General features: G+C 41.3%; 1 protein-coding gene across 1 annotated transcript; it reads left to right on the top strand.

The window, feature by feature from the left end:
- Positions 1-183: 183 nt before the first annotated feature.
- On the top strand, positions 184-5,606 carry LOC130574180 (histamine H3 receptor-like). The gene is made up of 3 exons (XM_057367235.1): positions 184-520; positions 3,146-3,312; positions 4,487-5,606. The coding sequence occupies exons 1-3, from the start codon at positions 274-276 to the stop codon at positions 5,270-5,272; spliced, it is 1,200 nt and encodes a 399-aa protein (XP_057223218.1). The 5' UTR covers positions 184-273; the 3' UTR covers positions 5,273-5,606.
- Positions 5,607-20,288: the final 14,682 nt, after the last annotated feature.

Below are 20,288 nucleotides of genomic sequence, written 5' to 3'. Positions count from 1 at the left end.
CCTGTAAGAAACAGATAATTTACTTTCAAGTATGCGCTTATTGCTGCTTATGAGGTGTTTTTTGTCAGGCCAATAGGTGCATTCGGATCAAGAAACGCTAGAGACTCCAGGTCCTGAAGTCTTGAAGTTTCTTTTTTTTTTTTTTATATTGTGAATCTTTTCTTTTTATGTGGCAGTATTCAACCCAGGCTGTTAATAGACTTGTCTCAACCTTTTGGATAATTCTGCCAGATCCGACTTCCTTCCCAGGCTGACCTGACGTGGGTACCCAACATGCACAACAGCACTGCCCAAACTCCGCACGCGGCTGCAGCGCGTAACCACACTTGGCCCACGCAGTCAGCGAGCTCCGAGTTCTCCCTGGGYGTCTTGGTGCTGCTGGCTTTCCTCATGGTGCTGCTGTCTCTGGTGACCATCCTTGGGAACATCCTGGTGATCCTKGCCTTCATTCTGGACAGAAACCTCAGGCATCCGAGCAACTACTTCTTTCTGAATCTTGCAGTTTCTGACTTTGCAGTGGGTAAGTCAACAGCTATGAAGYGATGTGCTAATTGTGTTGTAGGACTCTTAGGAGCAGCAATGGTGTTTATTTTCTGTGTKTTCTCTTCAGAGGGAACTATTTCCCAGCTGTGTCTAGGGAAAGGATGAGGGATGGTGGAAGCTGTATGAAGAGTTTTAACAGCCTAGTATGTTATGATGAAAAATGCATCCTTTTTCATATAAGTACTTTTAATGTCACTTCAAGAAAAAGGAACAACTATTATTTGTGAATAGTATTTGAAGTAAAGAGGTTGTTTGCTACAGTATATGATTTACCCTCACCTCTCCTGTGAGACTGTTCATCACAAACTTCAGAACATCCTTATATTTGACAGCTATGTGGGATACATCCAGGTAAATTAATTACCTCTTTACGTAGTGCTAATTGTTTATGGATGTATTGCACTAAAGCAAAATACTGTATCACCAGGATGTTTCACTGGCTTCAGCTTAATGCAGGCTACTGATTCAATGGGTTATTTGATACCATCAACTGGTGTCTGTGTCGTCTCTCATCTCTGTTCCTTATTGGTCCCCCCTTCCCATAGTGTCACTTCAGAGCTCCAGAAGAGTTTTTTGCTGGAGTTGCCATGGATCCAGTCCTGGCTGGTGATGCCAAGTGAGGAAAGGAGGGTGTGAATGCCTTGTGCAGCACTCGTCCATGGCTGGAGCCAGGGAAACAGCCCATGCAGCAGAGAAAGCTGGACAAACCCATGGTCCCATGGCAGATGTGCCAGCAAACATCTTGACCTAAGGCTGGCAAGGACGTACTTCAGCACACAAAGGCTTTCTCTTCAGGATGAAGACCAATATGCACTGAGTCCTGAGAAAGGAWATCATAGCCACAGACCTACTGCACTTCTGACTATACCTTCCCCCCAAATGCTGTTCCTTTGTCAGTGCTGTGCAGTGAAGTATATAACTTCAGCCTTTAAGGTTTTCCTTTATTTATGCCATTTATAACATGTGTTGCCTTATTCTGGGGCTCGCCCCATGGGGCAGAAACCAAACAATGCATATGTTGAAGCCTTTTCTTCCCTGCCAAGGCAGACAATTTGCTGGAGCTACTATTTCATTGCTCAGGTCTTCTGCAAAAGTCTGTTTCTCCTCATATCTCACAGTTTTGTCAAGAGAGTTAAATATCTACTTTCTGCATCAGCTCTTTGTGGCTGGTGCCTCATGCATTCTTAAATCAGCCAAGATGAAATGACTGCCATCAGTATTGCATTGGCCTATGTAGACTGTAAATCTAAGATTTTGTCTCTGATATTGGTCAGGAAATACCTTATTTTCTGAAATTGCTGTGGTTTTGGTTTTGTTTTTAAATTATAAGTCTGAAATCTTCCCAGGGATATGACTCATGTCTTTAGCATCCACTAATTAGTAAAAGTAAGAATAGCTTCTAATACCAATGTTTAAAACCTGGAGTTTGCCTCTATATTTATATGTATAGCTAGAAGCATATAATCACTTTTTTATATGAAGCCAAACACTGATCCCATTGAAGTTCATGAGAACAGTAGCTGTCACCAACAACTACAAAAAATGAGTATTTAGTACAAAAGTGATGCTGCTTGTGTTTAAGGTGTGTGTTAAACAAACCATCAGTATTGAAAGTGCTGTGAGCATTTCCCTGTTGATGACAGTCTATCAACTCATTGCCAAGAGTTTGATTGTCAGTGGACCACATCACCCTGGATATATTTAGTAACTTCTAAGATCTTGATGGACATGCCAAGAAAAGAATAATCTGGAGAGTTTAAAAAGGATCTTGAAGCTGCATGTAATTTTCTATTTGTCTCTGGTAGATTAACATTTTCAGGAATGTAGGTAGCATCAGCTATTGCACTACACTTTTGAAAAAATATTAGGGTTAAAATAAAGAAGTTGCTGACTTAAAAATAAAACACAAACRTGATTTTCTTAAATAAGTGCTTCAGTGGAAGGTCGTTTGCACAAAAAACAAATTGAACAAACCAAAAAGTAGTTCTGGAGTTAATCTCAGGTGGAAAACAAGCATGAGATTAAAAAACTCCTTAAAATGGGAGTTTCATACTTCTGCTGTGTCTGCTCTATCTCTGATAGAAGAGATTTCCAAAGACCACAGAGACTATCCAATATATTATCTTTAGCTCACAAATGCTAACCAATCTGACAGAAATAACTGTAAGATACTGTCTGGTAAAATCTGTAGATGTGTTTGGGTGAAAATTCTAATACAGATAGAAGAMTAGAGGAAATACAATGATGAGGTTACCTGTCAGAATGCAGCCACTGTGCATATATGCTGCAGCACTAATTATATACCTTTAGAGAGTCAAAGTTGGTTAGACTTAAGTTGTTTTCCTCAGCACATCTTTCTTTGCTGATTTGCTTTGAGTTTATTCCCAAATATCAGCTTACATAAATCACACTAAGACACAGAAAGTCTTAGGACCATCAGATTTCATGAGAATTTAAGAATTCCTGTATATAAATGATATATTCACCTTCATAGACTTGCTGATTTTTTTTTTACCCAAATGCCAGAAAAATGTGTCTTTCTGCTTCTAGGAGTTTGCAATCCATAGGAACCCCATGGTGTCTTTGTGGTTGCTTTCCACAGGTGTGTTCTGCATGCCTCTCTACATCCCTTATGCCCTGACAGGGAAATGGCACTTGGGAAGAGGCATCTGCAAGCTGTGGCTGGTTATGGACTATCTCCTGTGCACAGCTTCAGTATTTAACATGGTTCTTATCAGCTACGACCGTTTCCTGTCAGTTACAAAAGCTGTAAGTACTCCTTTTATAACTTCTCTGATTTTTTCCTTGGAGGATTATATTCAGTGACTTTTGCCATGTTGATGGGTATAAGCCCAAATTTAATCAAGATAATGCCCTTCAACCATATACTGGCATGTGGAGATTATTAGGTATTTTGCAGCTAGATGGAGTGAATATCCTGCATTGAGCATGATTCAGTGCAAATCCGGTCAAACAGGACTTTYCTCACAATTTCTGCTGCAAGTTGCTGTTGTGCTACTGCCTGAAAAAAAGCAGGCTAGGGGGTAAAAAGGGTAAAGCAGCAGACTGTGGAAAAGGAACAAGGAAAAAGGAAATTCAGAATAAACTGAATTTGGGTTTGGACCTAAAATCAGGCATGCAAAGAACAGACAGTGAAGCTAGGGCAGTGAAATAAAGGACACCAGGGAGGGTGTCTAGACCTGAAATGTGGTCACAAATGATCCTGGAGAAGACTGGAAGCAAGAGCAAACAGGGAGAGAGTGGGACAAGAGGCAGACTGCAATCACTGCCTGTGATATTGGGCAATAAATTTCTCTTGGTGTCTGAWGCAGAACCCCAAACTTAAGACACTTTCTGTTTTCTGCAGAGAATCCTACACACCTGATGTGTCCTTTATGTCTTGGTCCATGCTGGGGGTGGAGGCCAGCATTTCTTACCAGCCACACTGTTAGCTCAAGTGGCAGGGAATGTTGGGRAGAACTAAAAGTTCCAGCTCTTTTTTGTGTATGAAACTGTTAATGTAACATCATGTGAAATATTTTCAGTCTTATTGTTGTTAATTAATTTACTATGACTGCCTTTTAATTAGATTTTATGATTTTATTTTATTCTATTTAAGGATAATATCTTCAGAAACCAAACACCAAAACATTTGACTGGCAACTTTATGCTGGCAAGCCAAAGACTAAGCATTCACAAAGTGCAAAATTCAGAACAYCTGYAYGAATCCAATTAAAACCTATGRACATTTGTATGATATTTCTAGTGACATTAGGTCAAACTTCTGTTATCATTGAACTAAACAAACTTGGGTGAGCTTCAGCTGACCAGCACAGCCACAGCTCTAAATTACCAAGCATCTCATGAGTACCTCTTCTGCTGCTTCCCTTAGTGCCAGAACATGTCTCTGCAAGTCTGAACTTTTTGTTTTTTACCCTCACAGGTGTCATACAGAGCCCAGCAGGGAATAACATCCAACCCTGCCATCAAGATGGTGGCCATCTGGGTCTTTGCCTTCCTCCTCTACTGCCCAGCCATCCTGTTTTGGGAGCACGTGGCCGGACACAGTGTGGTAGCAGCTGATCAGTGCTACGCCGAGTTTTTGCACAACTGGTACTTCCTCCTGTGTGCATCAGCGCTGGAGTTCTTTGTGCCGCTGCTCTTGGTGACCTATTTCAACATGCACATCTTCCACAACATCCAGCGGCGCCAGCGGCGTGGCAGCACACGGGACTGTGAGCCTGCCAGGGGCAGCAGCCTGTCCTGGAGGTTCTGTGGCTTGCCRAGGCCAGGGGCATCATCTCCTCCATCTGAAGCAGAGGATGGTGTTTCTTTTCCCATGAAACCAAAGAAAGAGTCTTTGGTAACTGACTGCTCGTCTCCATCCAGAAAMAATTCTGTTATCCCAGAAAATGACTTTTCTGTTTCCTTCTGTGCAAAGACCAGATCAAAACTGCAGCAGGACAAAAAAAGAGCAAAGTCTCTKGCCATAATTGTATGTGTGTTTGCCATTTGCTGGGCCCCATACTCTTTATTAATGATTATTCGTGGGGCCTGCCAAGGAAAGTGCATCCCTAACTCCTTGTATGAAGCAACCTTTTGGCTTTTGTGGATCAATTCCTCTYTRAAYCCATTTCTYTACCCTCTTTGTCATGTTAAATTTCGAATGGCTTTTCTGAAAATATTATGTCCCAAAAAGTTTRCAACATTGCGATTAAGTTCTTTTTAGAAAGTAAAAGAAAAAGATAGTCCAAGAGGAGCTGGATGAGAGATGTAAGTAGYCACTGTTTGAAATTAGAGTTAGTCTTTTCCAGGAGATTAAACTAGTTGGAAAATCCAAATAAGCTTTCCGTGAAATGTCTTCCTGCAGACAAATGCAAATGCCCAAGGTTTGTATTTTTCCCAGCTACTTTAATTGGCCAATWAAAGGCTGTTGCCTCTGTCTGACTTTGCCTAGTTGTCTATCCACTTTATAATTCTGATTGTTGAAGATGCTGTCTTCAATATAAGCAGTACAGCTTATATTTGTGTTCACATGAGTTAAAAATAGAATAAAGTTGTGTATTTCCCATAGGGTCAATAATATTCTAAAGTTGTTTACACACTGTGTAATGCTTTGTTTGTTTTTCTGCATGAGCCAGGGACATGGCTGACCTCGATGGCTGCCTGTTGTACATATAGTTATGGCTGAGACAGAATGGAGCTGATCTTCTTTCAATACACACTTCCAATACTYTCAAGGGTTATTTAGTTGCGTGGCTCTGGAATTATCAGGCAKGTACCGATAACTTCCTTACTAAATAAAGAGGTGTAACTTTAAAATATAAATATTCTTTTCTCACACAGTTAGGAAGTATAAGCCTAGGAAAWAAATGGATGAATTAAAACTAAAGAAAAGTGAGAAGTATTTGGAGTCCATTTTATCTTCTGGTTTTATTTGATGTATATTCGTATAATATATTAGTATATTTTACATTACAATCTTCTGAATGTTCTCCTTCTAGGCTGAACCATTCAGTTACATGTTTTGCTATACTATATGATAATTTATGCTCTTCTTCTTCTACAAATTACACATGTATTTGGCAATGTAAGAAGTATTGCCTCTCGAATATGAGATGAAAACACTAATATTCAATAGAAATTACTCTGAAGACCTGTATTTTGCATTTGTTACAGGATCTTGGCCAATGAATTTGGYTTGTAATTACTGCTATAAGTGAGCAAATGTATATATCCAAAGCATCTCAGAACACAAAACACAAGAGCCACTACACTCACCTGCTTTCTTTAAGTACAGCATGTACCAGTCTTCTACCTGCACAGTTTTTGTCATTTTTTTAAAATGTGACTTGTAGAGTCAGTAGTTTTGTTGAATATGTTCAAATAAATCCTTCTGTGTCAGCTTTTACAGCAAATGCTCCATAATGTTTATAAGCCCTACTTTTGACAGTGTCAGCAACACAGAGTTAAAGATTTCATTCTGGTTAGCTTATCAAAAAGATATATTTGAAATTTAGCTATTGCCATGTGTAGATAAGAACATACACTCATATCTGCAACACACTATACTTTTTTCTGCTCTTCCTCTTCCTTGCTCACATCTTTTCTCGCTTCTCATACYGGCCTGGTCTCTGCCACAACTCACTGGTACAGACCAGAAGAGCTGAGTGTTGGTACCTACAGGGATTTATTTATGAGCCATTTGTGGCCTTGTGACTTCTGCAGCAGTGCTCTGTGTGAAGCCAAGGAAAAGCAAATTGAAGTTAGTTGATACAAGAAATGGARGACAGGCTTAGGTGCTCTGAGGGGCAGTGAAACACCTAATGCTGCCTCCATTTGGGCTGACTTGACATGTTAGAAGTTGTCAGAATAAACACTCTGACAGGACAGTGCTGCTTGGTGCAAACTTGGTTTTAGAGCCMTGGGCAGGCATTTCAGTAGTACCTCTGGCTTATTTTTGTCAGCCTTTGCAACTGCGCTGGAAAATAAGTTATGAATCTAGTTGATCTTATCTCCCTCACTTTTCCTGAGCTATTGTTAGTAGGATAGAGGAGTAAGAAAGAAGCTGATGGGCAAGAAAAATGAACTTGCTTAGGTGAGGGGCTAGATTGGTGTCTTTATTCTTCTGACATATAAATTATTTCCAGYWGAGARAGGCACAGAATCATSKCATTGRTGCTCTGGGTTGGATTGGAAGGGACCTTTAAGATTWTTWGTACCWGSGMAGGGACAYCTTCCAYTAGACTGGGCWGCTCAAAGCCCTRTCCAGCCTGGCCTTGAACACTTCCAGGGATGGGGCATCCACAGCTTTTCTGGGCAACSTCTGTCAGTGCCTCACTACMCTTSAATTTCTTCCTAATATCTAATCTAAACCTGCCCCCTTTCAGTTTAAAGCCATTTCCCCTTSTCCTGTCACTTCCCAACCTTGTAAAAAGTTCCTCTCCTCTTGTTCCCCCTGTTAGGTCCGGGAAGGCTGTTTCAAAGTCTCCCTGGAGCCTTTACTTCTCCAAGCTGAACAATTCCAAGTCTCTCAGCCTGTGTTCACAGGAAAGATGTTGTAGTCCTGTGATCATCTTTGTATCCCTGCTCTGGACCTTCTTCAACAGGTCAATCTCCTTCATGTGCTGGGGCCCCAGGGCTGGATGCTGAACTCCTGGTGGTGTCTCACAAGATCTCTGTACCTTTCAGCCAGGCTGTGGAAACGCTTGGAACTGTCAGGGGGAGGGTTTAGACCGAGCAGACTCTTGTGGACAGGGAGTCCTTGTGGAAGTAGCACAAATGAGCTGCATTACTGACCTAAGCAACCCTTTCATGCTGATGGCATCAAATTTTTCCTACAGCTGCTCTGAACTCATGGTCAGTGCAGGTCCAGCAAGCCATGGCTTGGGATCCATGCTGATGGAAAGTATCAGTAAGGCTGGTGGTTAGAAGGAAAATCTGATACCACTGCCAGATGCAGATTTCACTTCTCCCTTGGACTGACAGAACCATAAAACAAACCAAAATTCAGATGTGCATCTAAGATCAAAATCTAAAGGTGAATAAAAGACAGTGCCATGCTTTCTAGGAGAAATTTGTCTAGACCTTGGAGAGGTGACATTTTAATTTCATTACTGAACAACAGCTTAGTCCTTCATRAAAAGTCTTCTTTGGGCTCTAACAAAAAGGACAGATGCAGGATTGGTTGCTGAGAAACATTAGTCAAAACAATTAGTCTTATTGCTATTTGTTTGAGAGCCTTGTGGGCACTCAATAGGACTTAATTGCCATGATTTGACCTCCACTCCTTACCTCAGCCTTGGGTCCAGGAGCATCATTAAACTGGGATGAAGGCCTGTAGGTTGCTCTGAGCTGTCTCCTGCATTTTTTGGAAGGAGATTTTTTAATTGGAGATTGCCCTTGAATCCAGTTTGTCACCTCATGGTTTGTCACATTCTGCCTCACCCACATCTGGGGACTGAAGTCATCCACAGCAGCATAGTCTGTGATACCACTCGTGTCTCAGGAAGAATTCACACCAGCGGGTCAAATACAATCTTATCAAGGACTTCCCATGAAGTTCTTRGTTCTGCCTGAAAAGGATCTCTTGCCTTCTTTCCCCCAAACAATTCCAGATCCCACTCATTACTTTTTTTGCCCCCCAGTGCTATCCTAATATTTTATCATTACATCAATCTTTCCTCCAACTGTATCCTGCAAAGCTGCAAGGTTTTTTTCCTTGCAGACTCACCACATTTCTTATATCCCTGTATTACCAGGTTTCCCATTTTGCATYAGGTAGTTCACATTCCTCCACACTGTTGTAGTGTCTATAGATTTGCTGTGGCACACATTTCTCTTTGTCTTGCTCAACAGTTCCCCGGTCACATTGGTACAGCTTTTTTATGAAACAGAAAAGACATTTTAAGCCAAGAAACACAACAAATAGATACAGAAGAGAATTTTTACTTTGGTCTTGTTTTCTAYCTGCATGCATTTATTTTAAACACAATGTTTTAGCAGCAGTGTTAATGTGTATTAAACACATTTGACATTTGTTAGAAACAACCTTTCCTAGTGTACGTAGGGTAAGCTGGTATAAACTGGAGTGACTATATTTTTGGTAAAAGTGGAACAGTATCATGTAATGCGAGAAGATGAAGGTGAAGTTCATTTTTTTACTGTGCAAAAGGGGAAGTGGAAGAAACCATATAAGATGGTTTCTTATATCACTGGTAATCACTAGGTATTGTTCTTTCAAGACTTTTCCCCTCTATCCCTTTTTGTTTTCAGGATTTGGCTACTATACTTCAAGCTGGATCAAAMTTTTCCTGCTTTTAAATGTTGGCASAGTGCTCTGATCTTCACCTGTGTGTATACTTGTTCATTTGCTTTCTCTCCCTGCTAAGYAACTCTACCCTAAATTTTTATCTTAAATATGCTTGGGTAGGCTTGTGAAGGCAGGCACTGTGAGTACATCTGCTGGCTTTCCTTACAACAACTTCTCACAGAAGCCTCATTTTTTGGCATTTTTTYCCAGTCGCTGTTCCAACCAGCATGTTCCTGCAGATGTCACTGGTGCTACACGGTATTTTTAAACCTCGCAAATCCGTGTTTTTTTTTTTCAAAAGGTGCCATTTATACGTACAATCCTACATGATATGACACCAGCACCTTTGTGCTAAAACTGCCACCAGATCTGCTGTATTACATCTAATATTTACTCTGCTGCAGAAAAGATTAGGGGAAGGGCTTATTACCTTGGCAAAGAAAGGAAGACTTTAGTCACACAGATAATCATAAGTCAGCACAGAACTTCTTCCTAAGTTGCTCTGCATAGAAATCATCCTGTGCTCAGAACTTAGAGCAGAGCCTTGTGCCACCCATGGAAAAGGAGAGAGAACCATTGCGAGCTGAGAGCAGGTCCTCAGCAGTGGCTTGTCAGAAAAAAGTGCCCTCTCTTCTGATATAGGTGGTTTTTTTTCTCATTAAGCTATTAAAGCTGTTCTACTTTTACATTCATCTGRTTCTGCTGCTTTTGAGAGATGACTGCAAGCAGAGTCAATCCTCAAGTATATAGAAAGACAATATGCCAGTGCAAATGCCATCTTTGTAGGATATGAGCAAAATTAGTTTCTGGAATAAAGCCAAGGAAGTTAATGGTCATATCCTCTGAAGTTTAAGGGTTTATATTATTTGTCATCTATTTCTGTAATAATTTCTGGTATGTGCTAATCAATCAGATTTCAGCTGGTTCTACAGATGCTGTCTCAGGTTAACTCACCACCTGGTTTTGTAGTATTATACTGACACACTGTTTTGTCCTGTTCTCTGTTGCTGGGTTGTTCACACTAGTTAATGTCACAATATAATTTTTTCATTATTATACATCAGGTATAATGAAAGCAAACTGCACTGGCCTCTGACTCACTGCCTTTAACAGCCTTGCACCTGGTGTTGAATCCCTCTTTATCATCCTAGAGGAGCTGGAATTAGTGTGCTTKGAGAACCTGTATGTAAATGCTTGCAAGTTTTTTCTTGATAATGAGTGGCAGTATTATATTTTTTAATATTCTTCCCATCTAGCATGCAGGTTTATGTCTTCCTTTCTACTTGAATCTGTGCATATAAGAGACTGAAGAAAGAAGAATTTAGACCAAAACTGAAGCAAAGGGGTGATTTCATATCTTTTCAAGATTCTTCCCATGTCCAGAGCTTGGGCCCTTGCCTCTGTGCAAGTTATTTCATGACAGAAATCAGAAGATCTGTTGCTCCTTGGTAATGTGGGATGGTGTATTTGCACAGGTAGGAAATTTGAACCAAGTAGGGGATGTGAGTAGGATGTTTTATAAGCTGCTTAATAAAACAGGAACTAGACAAAATACACCTCTGGTTTTGGTAAAGATCTTGAGTCATATTTGAGTGTCTCATCTCTCAAAGTTTCTTAGATGTTAGAAAGGATCTGAGTGAATTGATTACCACAGAGAGATGTAGCAGATTTTTTGGGTTGTTTTTTTCATGAGAAAGGGAACCAGCAGAGGCACAGGTGTGATTCAGTGCTATGTTATATCCATTTCCAGGCTGGAAAAGCTCTGAGAGTTTAAATAGAGTATTTTTTTCCCCTCCAAACTTGATAGATCCTTTAAAAAAGGATSCTAGTAACATGGGTGTACTTTATTCGATTGCCCATTTTTAAAAATGGGCTTTTCCCCCCACATTTTTGACATGTCAGCTTCCCAGAGAGGGAAAAGCACAAACTGAACTTTTGCACTGCAGATAATATCATGGATTTCTTGCCAGACTGGGGAGAGGAGACTACCTCACCCCCAGTGAAGCAACCTAAAGCCTCTGTTGTCATYAGTATTCCTGGAGTGTTTGTTTGTTTCTTGGACTTGAAGCCATTGCCTCCTCTCCTTCCTTCCCCCGATCCTCCCAAAGCAAAAATAACCATTCTAAGAGTTCTTGTGGGTGCTTTCTAGCAGGACCTTGCTACCTTGCTGTTAAGATCTTTTCATCTTGGATTGTCTTTCTTTCTTGCTTCAGGCCATTAGCCTTTGCCTCGTCCCCTTTGACTGCCCTGCATAATTCCTGCMTCTCCATGGCTCTTCCCGGTTCAGATTTATTAATTGAAAGGGAAGCTGCCACTGTGGCACCTGAAGAGCTTCTGGCTGAGCCTGAGGTGGGGCACAGCCTGCAAAGAGAAGGGGCTGCCTGGTGGCTGCTGCCATCAGCGGTGCTTTGCTGACAGTCAGGGCACTTAGCCTCCAATTTAGCTTTTCTAAGAGGTGAAAAGTTCCTCAGCTCCACAGCTGGGAGGCGAATCTGAAAGCCGTGCCCTGCCYCAGAGAGAGGAGTGCAGAGGTGTGAGGTGGGCAGTGGAGAGCCAAAGGAAGCACCTTTCCAGAGCTGGAAAGCTCCTGGATGGCCAAGCCTGCAGAGTCTCCAATTCTAAATTGTCTTTGCATGTAATGACAAACATCGAGGGCAGGTTTACCTAACTTATGATTTTCCTCGGGCTTGCCTGTTGTGTGCTGGGCAATATCTTCTGATAATTTTTTTTTTTTTTTTTTCCCTAAATGTCAGGCTTTGGGGGAAAAAAATTCACCTGAAAACTTTTGCTTAATTCCTGCTCCAATTTATAGCCAAAAGGTATTTACTCCTCTTTAATAACTCAAATTAAGCTACGGATCTTGTTACAACAGGTTTCCAGGCTATAATTTGTTTATTTACTGACCAAGAGTGAATGTGATTGAGGTGCTTGGTGGAAGGGTGAAGCAGAGATGAGGGCCAGAATGGAAGACCTTTGTCTGAGCACACACTTTGACTGGGTCCTTAGGCTGCTGCATTACCCCTGCATTTTTGGGGTATATGAAGGTGCTGCAGCCCATTTTCTCTGCTGAGCTGTTAATTCCCTCTCCACTGCAATGTTTAAGGCTCCAGCAACAGGAGCTGCTAGTCCTTTAAAGCCTCTTTTCTTTCCTTTTTTTTTTATTACTCTCACCTTTAACTGCTCTGGACATCTCTTCAGTGCTGGGGAAAGCAAAGTTGTCTTTCCACCTGTGTGATTTCATTAAGGGAACAGAAAGAACTAGCAAAACTACCCTTTATTTACAACAAAGGTGATAGAAGGAAGTAAAACACCACTTAATACTGAGAAGGGAAAGTTAAGTTTCTCTGGAAATGAGGGAAGAGAAAAGGAGGCTGAGGGGAGACCTTATTACTCTTAAAACTACCTGAAAGGAGGCAGTGGCAAGGTGGGTGCTGGCCTCTTTTTCCAAGAAATTAACAGTATGAGAGGAGATGTCCTCAATTTGCACCAGGGGAGGTTAATGCTGGATTTTAAGAAAAAAATTCTTCACTGAAAGAGTGATTAAGCATGGTAAGAGGCTCATCAGAGACGTGGTGAAGTCACCACTTCTGGACATTCAAAGAAACAGGAAGATGTGGCACTTAGTGACACTTCCTTTAGTGGGAGTGATTGTGTTCAAATCATTGATTGGAATTAATGATCTTGSAGGTCTATTCCAACCTTAATGATTCWATAAGATCCGAAAAATATCRAAAGACTAGCTGCAAGCCTGTTTATGTTTCACAGTATTTGTGATTACTGTGCAGTGTGAGACTAAAACCCCACTGAAGGACAACAAAAYGATGCAGTGCAGTTATCCACACAAACTTCAAATATTGCGGGATGCATTCCTTAGTCATACAGATAAAATTGGGATGCTATCATTGGATTATTCCTTTATTATTGTGACCCCCTACCTCATAAATGAGAAAGAGGGGTCCCGAAACTGAAGTGATCTCTGCAATACAGAGAATRAACTGAAGGGATGTTGTCAATACGGAGAATAAACAACCTCTGAAGCGTGAACGTTCACAGGAATGCAGGCTGCCTTTACAAAGTCGGCTGAGAGCCACATTCAGTCAAGACAGTTCTAAAACCCCACAACTTTTTAATAATATAAACTTTAGTCTTTTGTCTGCATAAGTTTAGTAAATATTGATCAGATTAATGCTTGATACAGTCACACAGGGGGCTTAAAATCTTCTATTTTAAGATCTTAGGGGAGCTAAGAGTTTAAGGTGATTTAAGGATTTTAGATCAGTAGAAAATAATAAATGGTCTTTAAACATTTAATGCAGCTTAGCTACAGATTTGCAGGCCATCCCTTAGACATTTAAAAAAATKTAAGCCTTCCACATGCAGCAGAGTTTGTGTCAAATCCAGCAAGTTTCAAAGCTGACTCAGTTACACATTATGTCCGTCTCAAAGTGTTCAATGCCACTGAAATTACTGCCACACAAAGTTTAAATTTTTCCCTGAAACTTTAATGAGTTTAGGGATACAGTGAGCAGTTTTCTTGTGGCCTGGTCTTKCAGTGTCACTCTTGTAGGTAGACTGAACCTGGCACTGAATGGAGCCTTTCTGCTCCACACTGWTTCCAGCTTCCATGAGAGGGGTCAKCTGGGAGAAGRGGCTGACAAAGCCTGGAGCATCACTTCATTTAACTGCAAAATAATTTTGGTTGGAGGGGACCTGTGAAGGTCATTTAGTTAAAGGGAGAACRCTCTAAATGTGTAGACAAGTTAACAGGTTTTACTTTTTTTTTTTTTAGTAATTTCTTTCTGTGTATCAGTTCTGGTTCTCCGAGGAAGTGAAAGCAGAGAAAGCAGAGGAAGCAGAGTGCTACAATTCACAACTGTTTTCCTGTGTGAAAGACTTCTAAGGCAAGACAGATTTTAAATAGAGGGGAATGTTTCTGAGGCAGCAAAATGGGGCCACCACAGTGTGGCTCTTCCCTGCCCATCAGAGCGAGCCATGGGCTTTCAGCGGCCATGGGGATCCTGTCAGCAGCCAGCAGCAGCTCCTGCCACTAGCAAAATTAATAGCAATGCTAGTTTTGTGCTAGTTTCTTAACATGAACTAATTTTAATAATTTGATTTGAAACCTAGTTCAGAGCATGTGTTTTATGTAATACCATAGAAATGGTCTGAAAACCACTGAGTGGGAGCTAAGGAAATCTTCACTGAGAGTCTTCAAGGTGACTCTGGTCACTTTGTTGGGCCATTCTTTCTCACAAGCCTGAGCTGTAGTTTGCTTTCCATGTCACAACTCTAGTTGGAAACCTTTGCTCAAGCTGCAAAGCTTTTGCAGCTGGTTTTCCTTCCAGCCTGAATTTCCTTTTGACCACTTTGCATGTATTATGTTCTCTGCCAGTGTTTTTTATTTTAGCTAGGTCTCTTTTCCCCAGGCTGCTTCTCTCAGACACATCCCCAGCCAGCCACCCTTTGTTAGGCTGAACTGCCAGACATCTCAMATCCATTTTCCTAACCTTCCCACTGACCTCTCTGTGCCTCTTCCAGCTGGAAGGTATCTCCCTGAAACATGGGTGACCAGGATTGTAGCAGTTTTCCATATGGTATCACCTGGGCCTCATACAAAGACATGAATGCTTCCCTCTTTTTACTAGAAATACCTCCCCTGCTGCCCTCATAGTTCCTTTTTCAAAAAAGGAAATTAAGTGAGTCTGGCAAGGTCTACCTTTAGTAAACCCATGTTGCATTTTATCCCATATTGCTTTTACCTCTGCATCATTAATTAGACTCCCCACAGAATGCTATTTTAAAGCCTTGCAAGCTAGTCAAGTGACTCTAATAGACCTGTAAATATGGGTCAATTTTTTCACCTTCTKAATTGGAGGTCATGCCCTTGTTGCMCAGTCCTATGGCACTGTCCACAACCTTATTACTTTATCAAAGAGACTTGCTAACAGACTTGAAAAATCTTGTGGCAAAGCTATTCTAATTTAAGGCAGGATATTATCTCATCATTCCTATTCTAGCATGCTGGTCACCTCTGTCTTAGGGAAGCTGAACATTTTCTTTATATTCAATATTTAGTTTGGCTGACTTATCTGCACTTTTGTTCTTTCAGATTAATGACTTAACTTATAATACTTTTTATCCTGTGTTTCCCATTTAATTTCAGCTGAGCCAGTTTGTAATAACTCCTTARAAKATAYTTTTTWAAATAATCTTTTATAGTACCTCACRTATGAACCAGATCAAGTCCAGGCTGTGATCTTCTCATGTCTGAGTGAAGGTTGCTGAGGATGAAGCTGCTTGTTGGTCACCTCAGTTAATGATATTGTCAGACCATATTACTATTAGAATCATTTGCTAGCCCACATCTATGCTGTCAGTTTGCCATAGTGACATTTCTGACAGCACTTATCTCTCAAACAATCTTAATGAGATTGCTGGGCATAACCRAATCTGGTGGTGAAATTTAGTGTCTGATGATTGGAAAATGCCTTTGGCTCCCAAAAATTTTGGTTTCATTGTTTTGTTTTTTTTTTCCTCAATCTCTTCTTGTATATTTGTGCCAATTTTTTTTTATTATTACTGTTTTCTTTCTTCTCATGTTACCGCTTCATAAAGTCCAGGGTATTTTTGGGATTTCATGGTGAAATCCCGTGGTCTCAAGAACAAAAAGGAAAATCCAAACTGTATTCATCTCAGAAATAATACTGCACTCTTTAAAATTTTCCCTTGCTGTGGCTTTTGGAAAAATCAGTGATGCCCAGTGTATTGTATAAACTTAGTTAGAAGTGTTCTCAGTTGTCAAAGTGGGTTTCTTTTATTTATGGCTTTGATTAGCTATTTTTCAGTTGGGGACATAGGGAAAATTTGGGAAGAGTGTGAGCCCATAATGAATGGCCAGGAGAACACATTTTTCTAAAACAAAAAAGCCTCTAACCAGGCTATTCTATAAGCAAATGTGCCCAATGGAGATAGTCCAGACAACTGCACCTGGACACCACCTGGATATAATTAAGGTCCCAGAATGGAAGATGTGTTAAAATAGATGCCAGGAAATTTAACACTYTCCCTTCTTTATTCATCTGCTGCAAAGGGATGGCATAGATAGTACAGTACAAAGGACTCATAGGACTCTGGATATCTCTGAGGAAGACTTTTTTTTTTTTTTTAAAAAGTTCTGCCAGTGTCTATATGCAGTGGGTTTTTGCTGCTTCTTGACCCTACAAGGTGCAACCACACACCAAGGGTATTTCTATGGCCTACATTGACTGTGCACGAAGGAATTACTTTGGGTCTCTCCCTTGCTCATATCCACAGACCTTTCCTATTCTCTTTGAAAGTGTTAATTCTTCTTAAAATAGCACTCACTATGTCATTTCTTTCTCTCACCCATTACTGACCATGTTATTTATTTTTYGTTGTGCTGTTCAGCACTAAACTTCAGAAACATGGCTTTCATGTGCTGCTATATTATCCCTAGGTGAAGAAAATGCAAGCAAGTTTGCAGGTATTTAATTCTGGTCTATTCAGAGATGAGCTTGGCTGAAATGAAATGTAATGCTTCGCCTGAAAAAAAGTGAAGGGGAAAAATAAGGTTCAGCTATGCAGAATACAATAAACAGCTGGTTAAAATCTAACATAGTGTCTTCATTAAAAGTTAAAAATCTCTGTTGAAACAGTATTAGCACAGCAGGGTTGTGAAGAGCCAGAGATAAATAATGACTCAGAGCAAATAGGCCTCAGCAGGAGAAAAGAGGTGTTTCACCTTATTGTGATCAGAAACTGTCCTTATATATGTTCTAAATTACCCTTAATCTCATTATTATTATCATTACATGTGACCTTGTTAASTTTCTATTGTAAGAATAAAGGGAAGAAAAAGGCAGTCTGAGCAAAGACTTTCTCCATATCATCCTTTTATATTAATTTTGTGGAGGAACTCGGGGTAGGAGTCAGTTGCAATAGACAGTGCACAGAGTGACTGAATCCCTGATTGACTTYATCATATTGGAAGCCCCAAGGGAGGGAAAAATGAAGTATGCAATCAGATATTATCATGATTTGCATAACTGGAGACTGACAGGCATCTCAACAGAGACTTAGCTGCGCTAGGTGCTTTATAATCACAGAATGATCTGGTYCTTGCCTGAAAAAGAGTTACCAGCCCTGATGCACAATAGAATGAAATGAAATCAGCACATCAAAAGCATCTCAGCTATCTGAGACTCCTTATCAGCCTTCAGAGATTCTGGAAGAAGTGAGTCTTGAGAAGGGCTCTAGGATGGTGTATCACACCTATCTTATCTGTCTGTTGTTGGACTCAGTACTGTTTCTCCTTAACAGAATTTACAGTAATAAATGACTATGTGKTGACACATATAAAACAGCAATAGAAATGCTAGAATCCCTGCCAGCATGCAGGGCCTTCTTGTGCTTTGCTCTCCTTTYGGGCTTGAATCTCTGTGATGCCATGATTTTGGTGATTTGTCTTTGCTGGAGGAGCTGGGAACAGCTTGGGGACACAGTGAGTGACCAATACTGTGGGGAGATTATGCTCCAGGAGGAGAGACCAGCACAGAAGAAGGAGTGAAAAGGGAAAGGACGGAGCAGTAGATTCATCTGCTTGAGTGGGAAGTAAAGCAGACAGAGGAGCAGGGCCTTTGGGAAGATGAGAGCAGGCAGAAGGGGTCTGCAGTTTGGGGAGCCTGAARTCTGTTTTGAATACACACAAGAAGTAATGTGTCTCTTGGATCTTATCTCAGAGGAAAAYGACTGTAATCTATGTAAATGAAGATGAACTCACTCATATGGAGTTGTTTGTGTTTTAAAATCAATCTGGAGTGACTTCAGATACAGACAATGACTGTAGGACAGGAAAGAGGATTGTGGTATTTCCCATCATGTGAATGATTGGTGTCTTGTAAGATGCCTGTGTGAAAAACAAAACTCAYCTTCTTTCTTTGTGTGGAAGAATGGCTCTGTTCCCAGCCAAACATGCAYGGTACAAGTGAAGTTAGAAAAAGAGAATATCAAATCAACTACAGGAAAAGAGCACAGGCAAAAATAAGTCTTGAAATGTATATATTTGGGCAGAGTATGAATGTTTAAAGGATATTAATATACCCTCTGAGAGATGAGGAAAGGTTCTGCCATCTCCTATTATCTGGCTTAGTAGGCTGAATAAGTGAATAATTCAGAGAGCAAAGTTTCTCCAATGAATGAGTCACCTAGACTCCAAACTATTAGCATGCAGCCAAGGCACATTGAAAAAGCAGAGTTCATCCACACCGGTTTTAGTAACTGCTCCACTCAGTGGGGAAATAAATCAGTTTTTCCTCAGTTAGCACAAGATCTGAATAACCATCAATTCCCTCCACAGTATCTGCAGCACAAATGGTATCACAGATGCTTGATTGTAGGTATAAATTAGCATATTATGCCCATAGGGGGAGGCTGGATGATGATGGCTCAGTAGCTGAAGCCTGCTGGCCTCTGGGAAAGTGCAAATGTAATGTCAGATGACTCAGTCCGCCAGGTGAGCAAGGGAAGCTGTGCCTCCAGAAAACAAAAAGGTGAAAAATGAAGACATATTGTGGGGTAGTGTCTGTGATCATAGACACAGTGCTACCTGACATCCACACTTACTGATATTTAGAGGCAAGGAAAAGCAYCTTTGGGACTTACACTGATACAAAGGAAGGATTGAGAGGTACCTGGATAAAATATCACCGTATGGGTCTTTCCTGTTACCTACTGTCCCTTCCTGAAGAAAGGGAAATGACAACTACTAGGAAGTCTTATGAGTTAAAAGGAATTGTAAGGAATATCTGTGCAAATTCACACCTCCATCTGAAGGCAATATTTATGACTAAAGATCCTGACATAGTTTAAAAGCAAAAGAAGGGACCCAATTCACCAYACCAGTCTGGTTGGGCCATCAGCTTCTTTCCTCTACATTTATTTCTCTTGCATTTCCTCACAGCAGGTTTTCCTCCCTGTCTTTTTTTCCTCTATTCTCATCCTTTTTGTTCTTACCACCCACATTTTTCTCTTTTACAAAGAGGAGCTTGATTCCTATAAATCTTCCAACGCTCAGCACCTCTCTCCTGGTGGCCTGTTGTTCATGAGGCAGCATCTGCGCAGTGCCAGGTGGGATCCTTTGTCAGCAATTGACAGGAGGTGCTGCTGGTAGCTATTACGCACATGAAAAGGAAGAAGATACCGAAATGAGGTTGTTAGAGAACCATGAGGCAGTTTCCTCRCGTTGGGAGGACAAGTACACAGATTTCTCCTTCAGTGCTGCCTGCCAGCATGTAGCTGTCAATTACTGCCTGTGTTTGACACCCGAGCAGCAGCCTGGCCTCTTCCTCCTCAGCCATCCCCRCCTCCTGTGCTGCACAGAGCTGCCTCTCCAGGTTAATGAGGTGCTGGTGTAATTTTGGCACCCAGCTCTTGTGCTGACAGCTGTACCCCAGCTCCAGGAGCCCTGGCACATTACCACCATGGCTGCTGACCCGGGCCCCTCGCTGGAGCTGCTGCACACCTCGCAGCAGCTGCTTTCCCGTGGGTTTTTCCCTGCTAGGCTTGGGGATGCAGGACAGCAGCAGCAGCCAACACTATTAAACAAGAAACTTGTGTGAGAAGGTTTTTCTTACAGGGTCAGTCCACCTTTCACTGCAGCTGCCACAGGAGGGGTGGAAAAGCCAAGTTCGTTCTCCTTCTCCTGAGGCTCCAGTTGTGGGTGCTCCGCAATGGGAGCAGCTCCCTGATGAGGTCAGGGAGCACATCCCTCTGCCAGGGCAGTCAGCAGTGGGAACTACGACAGTGCCAGTGGTAAAAAGTAATTTTATCATCCTGATAAAATTACTGAGATCAGTGGTGTGTGTTCCATGAAAAGAGAGGTGCACCCACAGATGTGCCTCTGGAAGAGGTACCA

This window comes from Malurus melanocephalus, unplaced genomic scaffold (genome assembly GCF_030028575.1).
Source record: "Malurus melanocephalus ecotype Western Australia unplaced genomic scaffold, MMel_1.1 scaffold_76, whole genome shotgun sequence".
NCBI classification, from domain to species: domain Eukaryota; kingdom Metazoa; phylum Chordata; class Aves; order Passeriformes; family Maluridae; genus Malurus; species Malurus melanocephalus.
The sequence above is the reverse complement of the archived record's forward strand: the minus strand, read 5'-3'. Positions and strand labels throughout refer to the sequence as shown.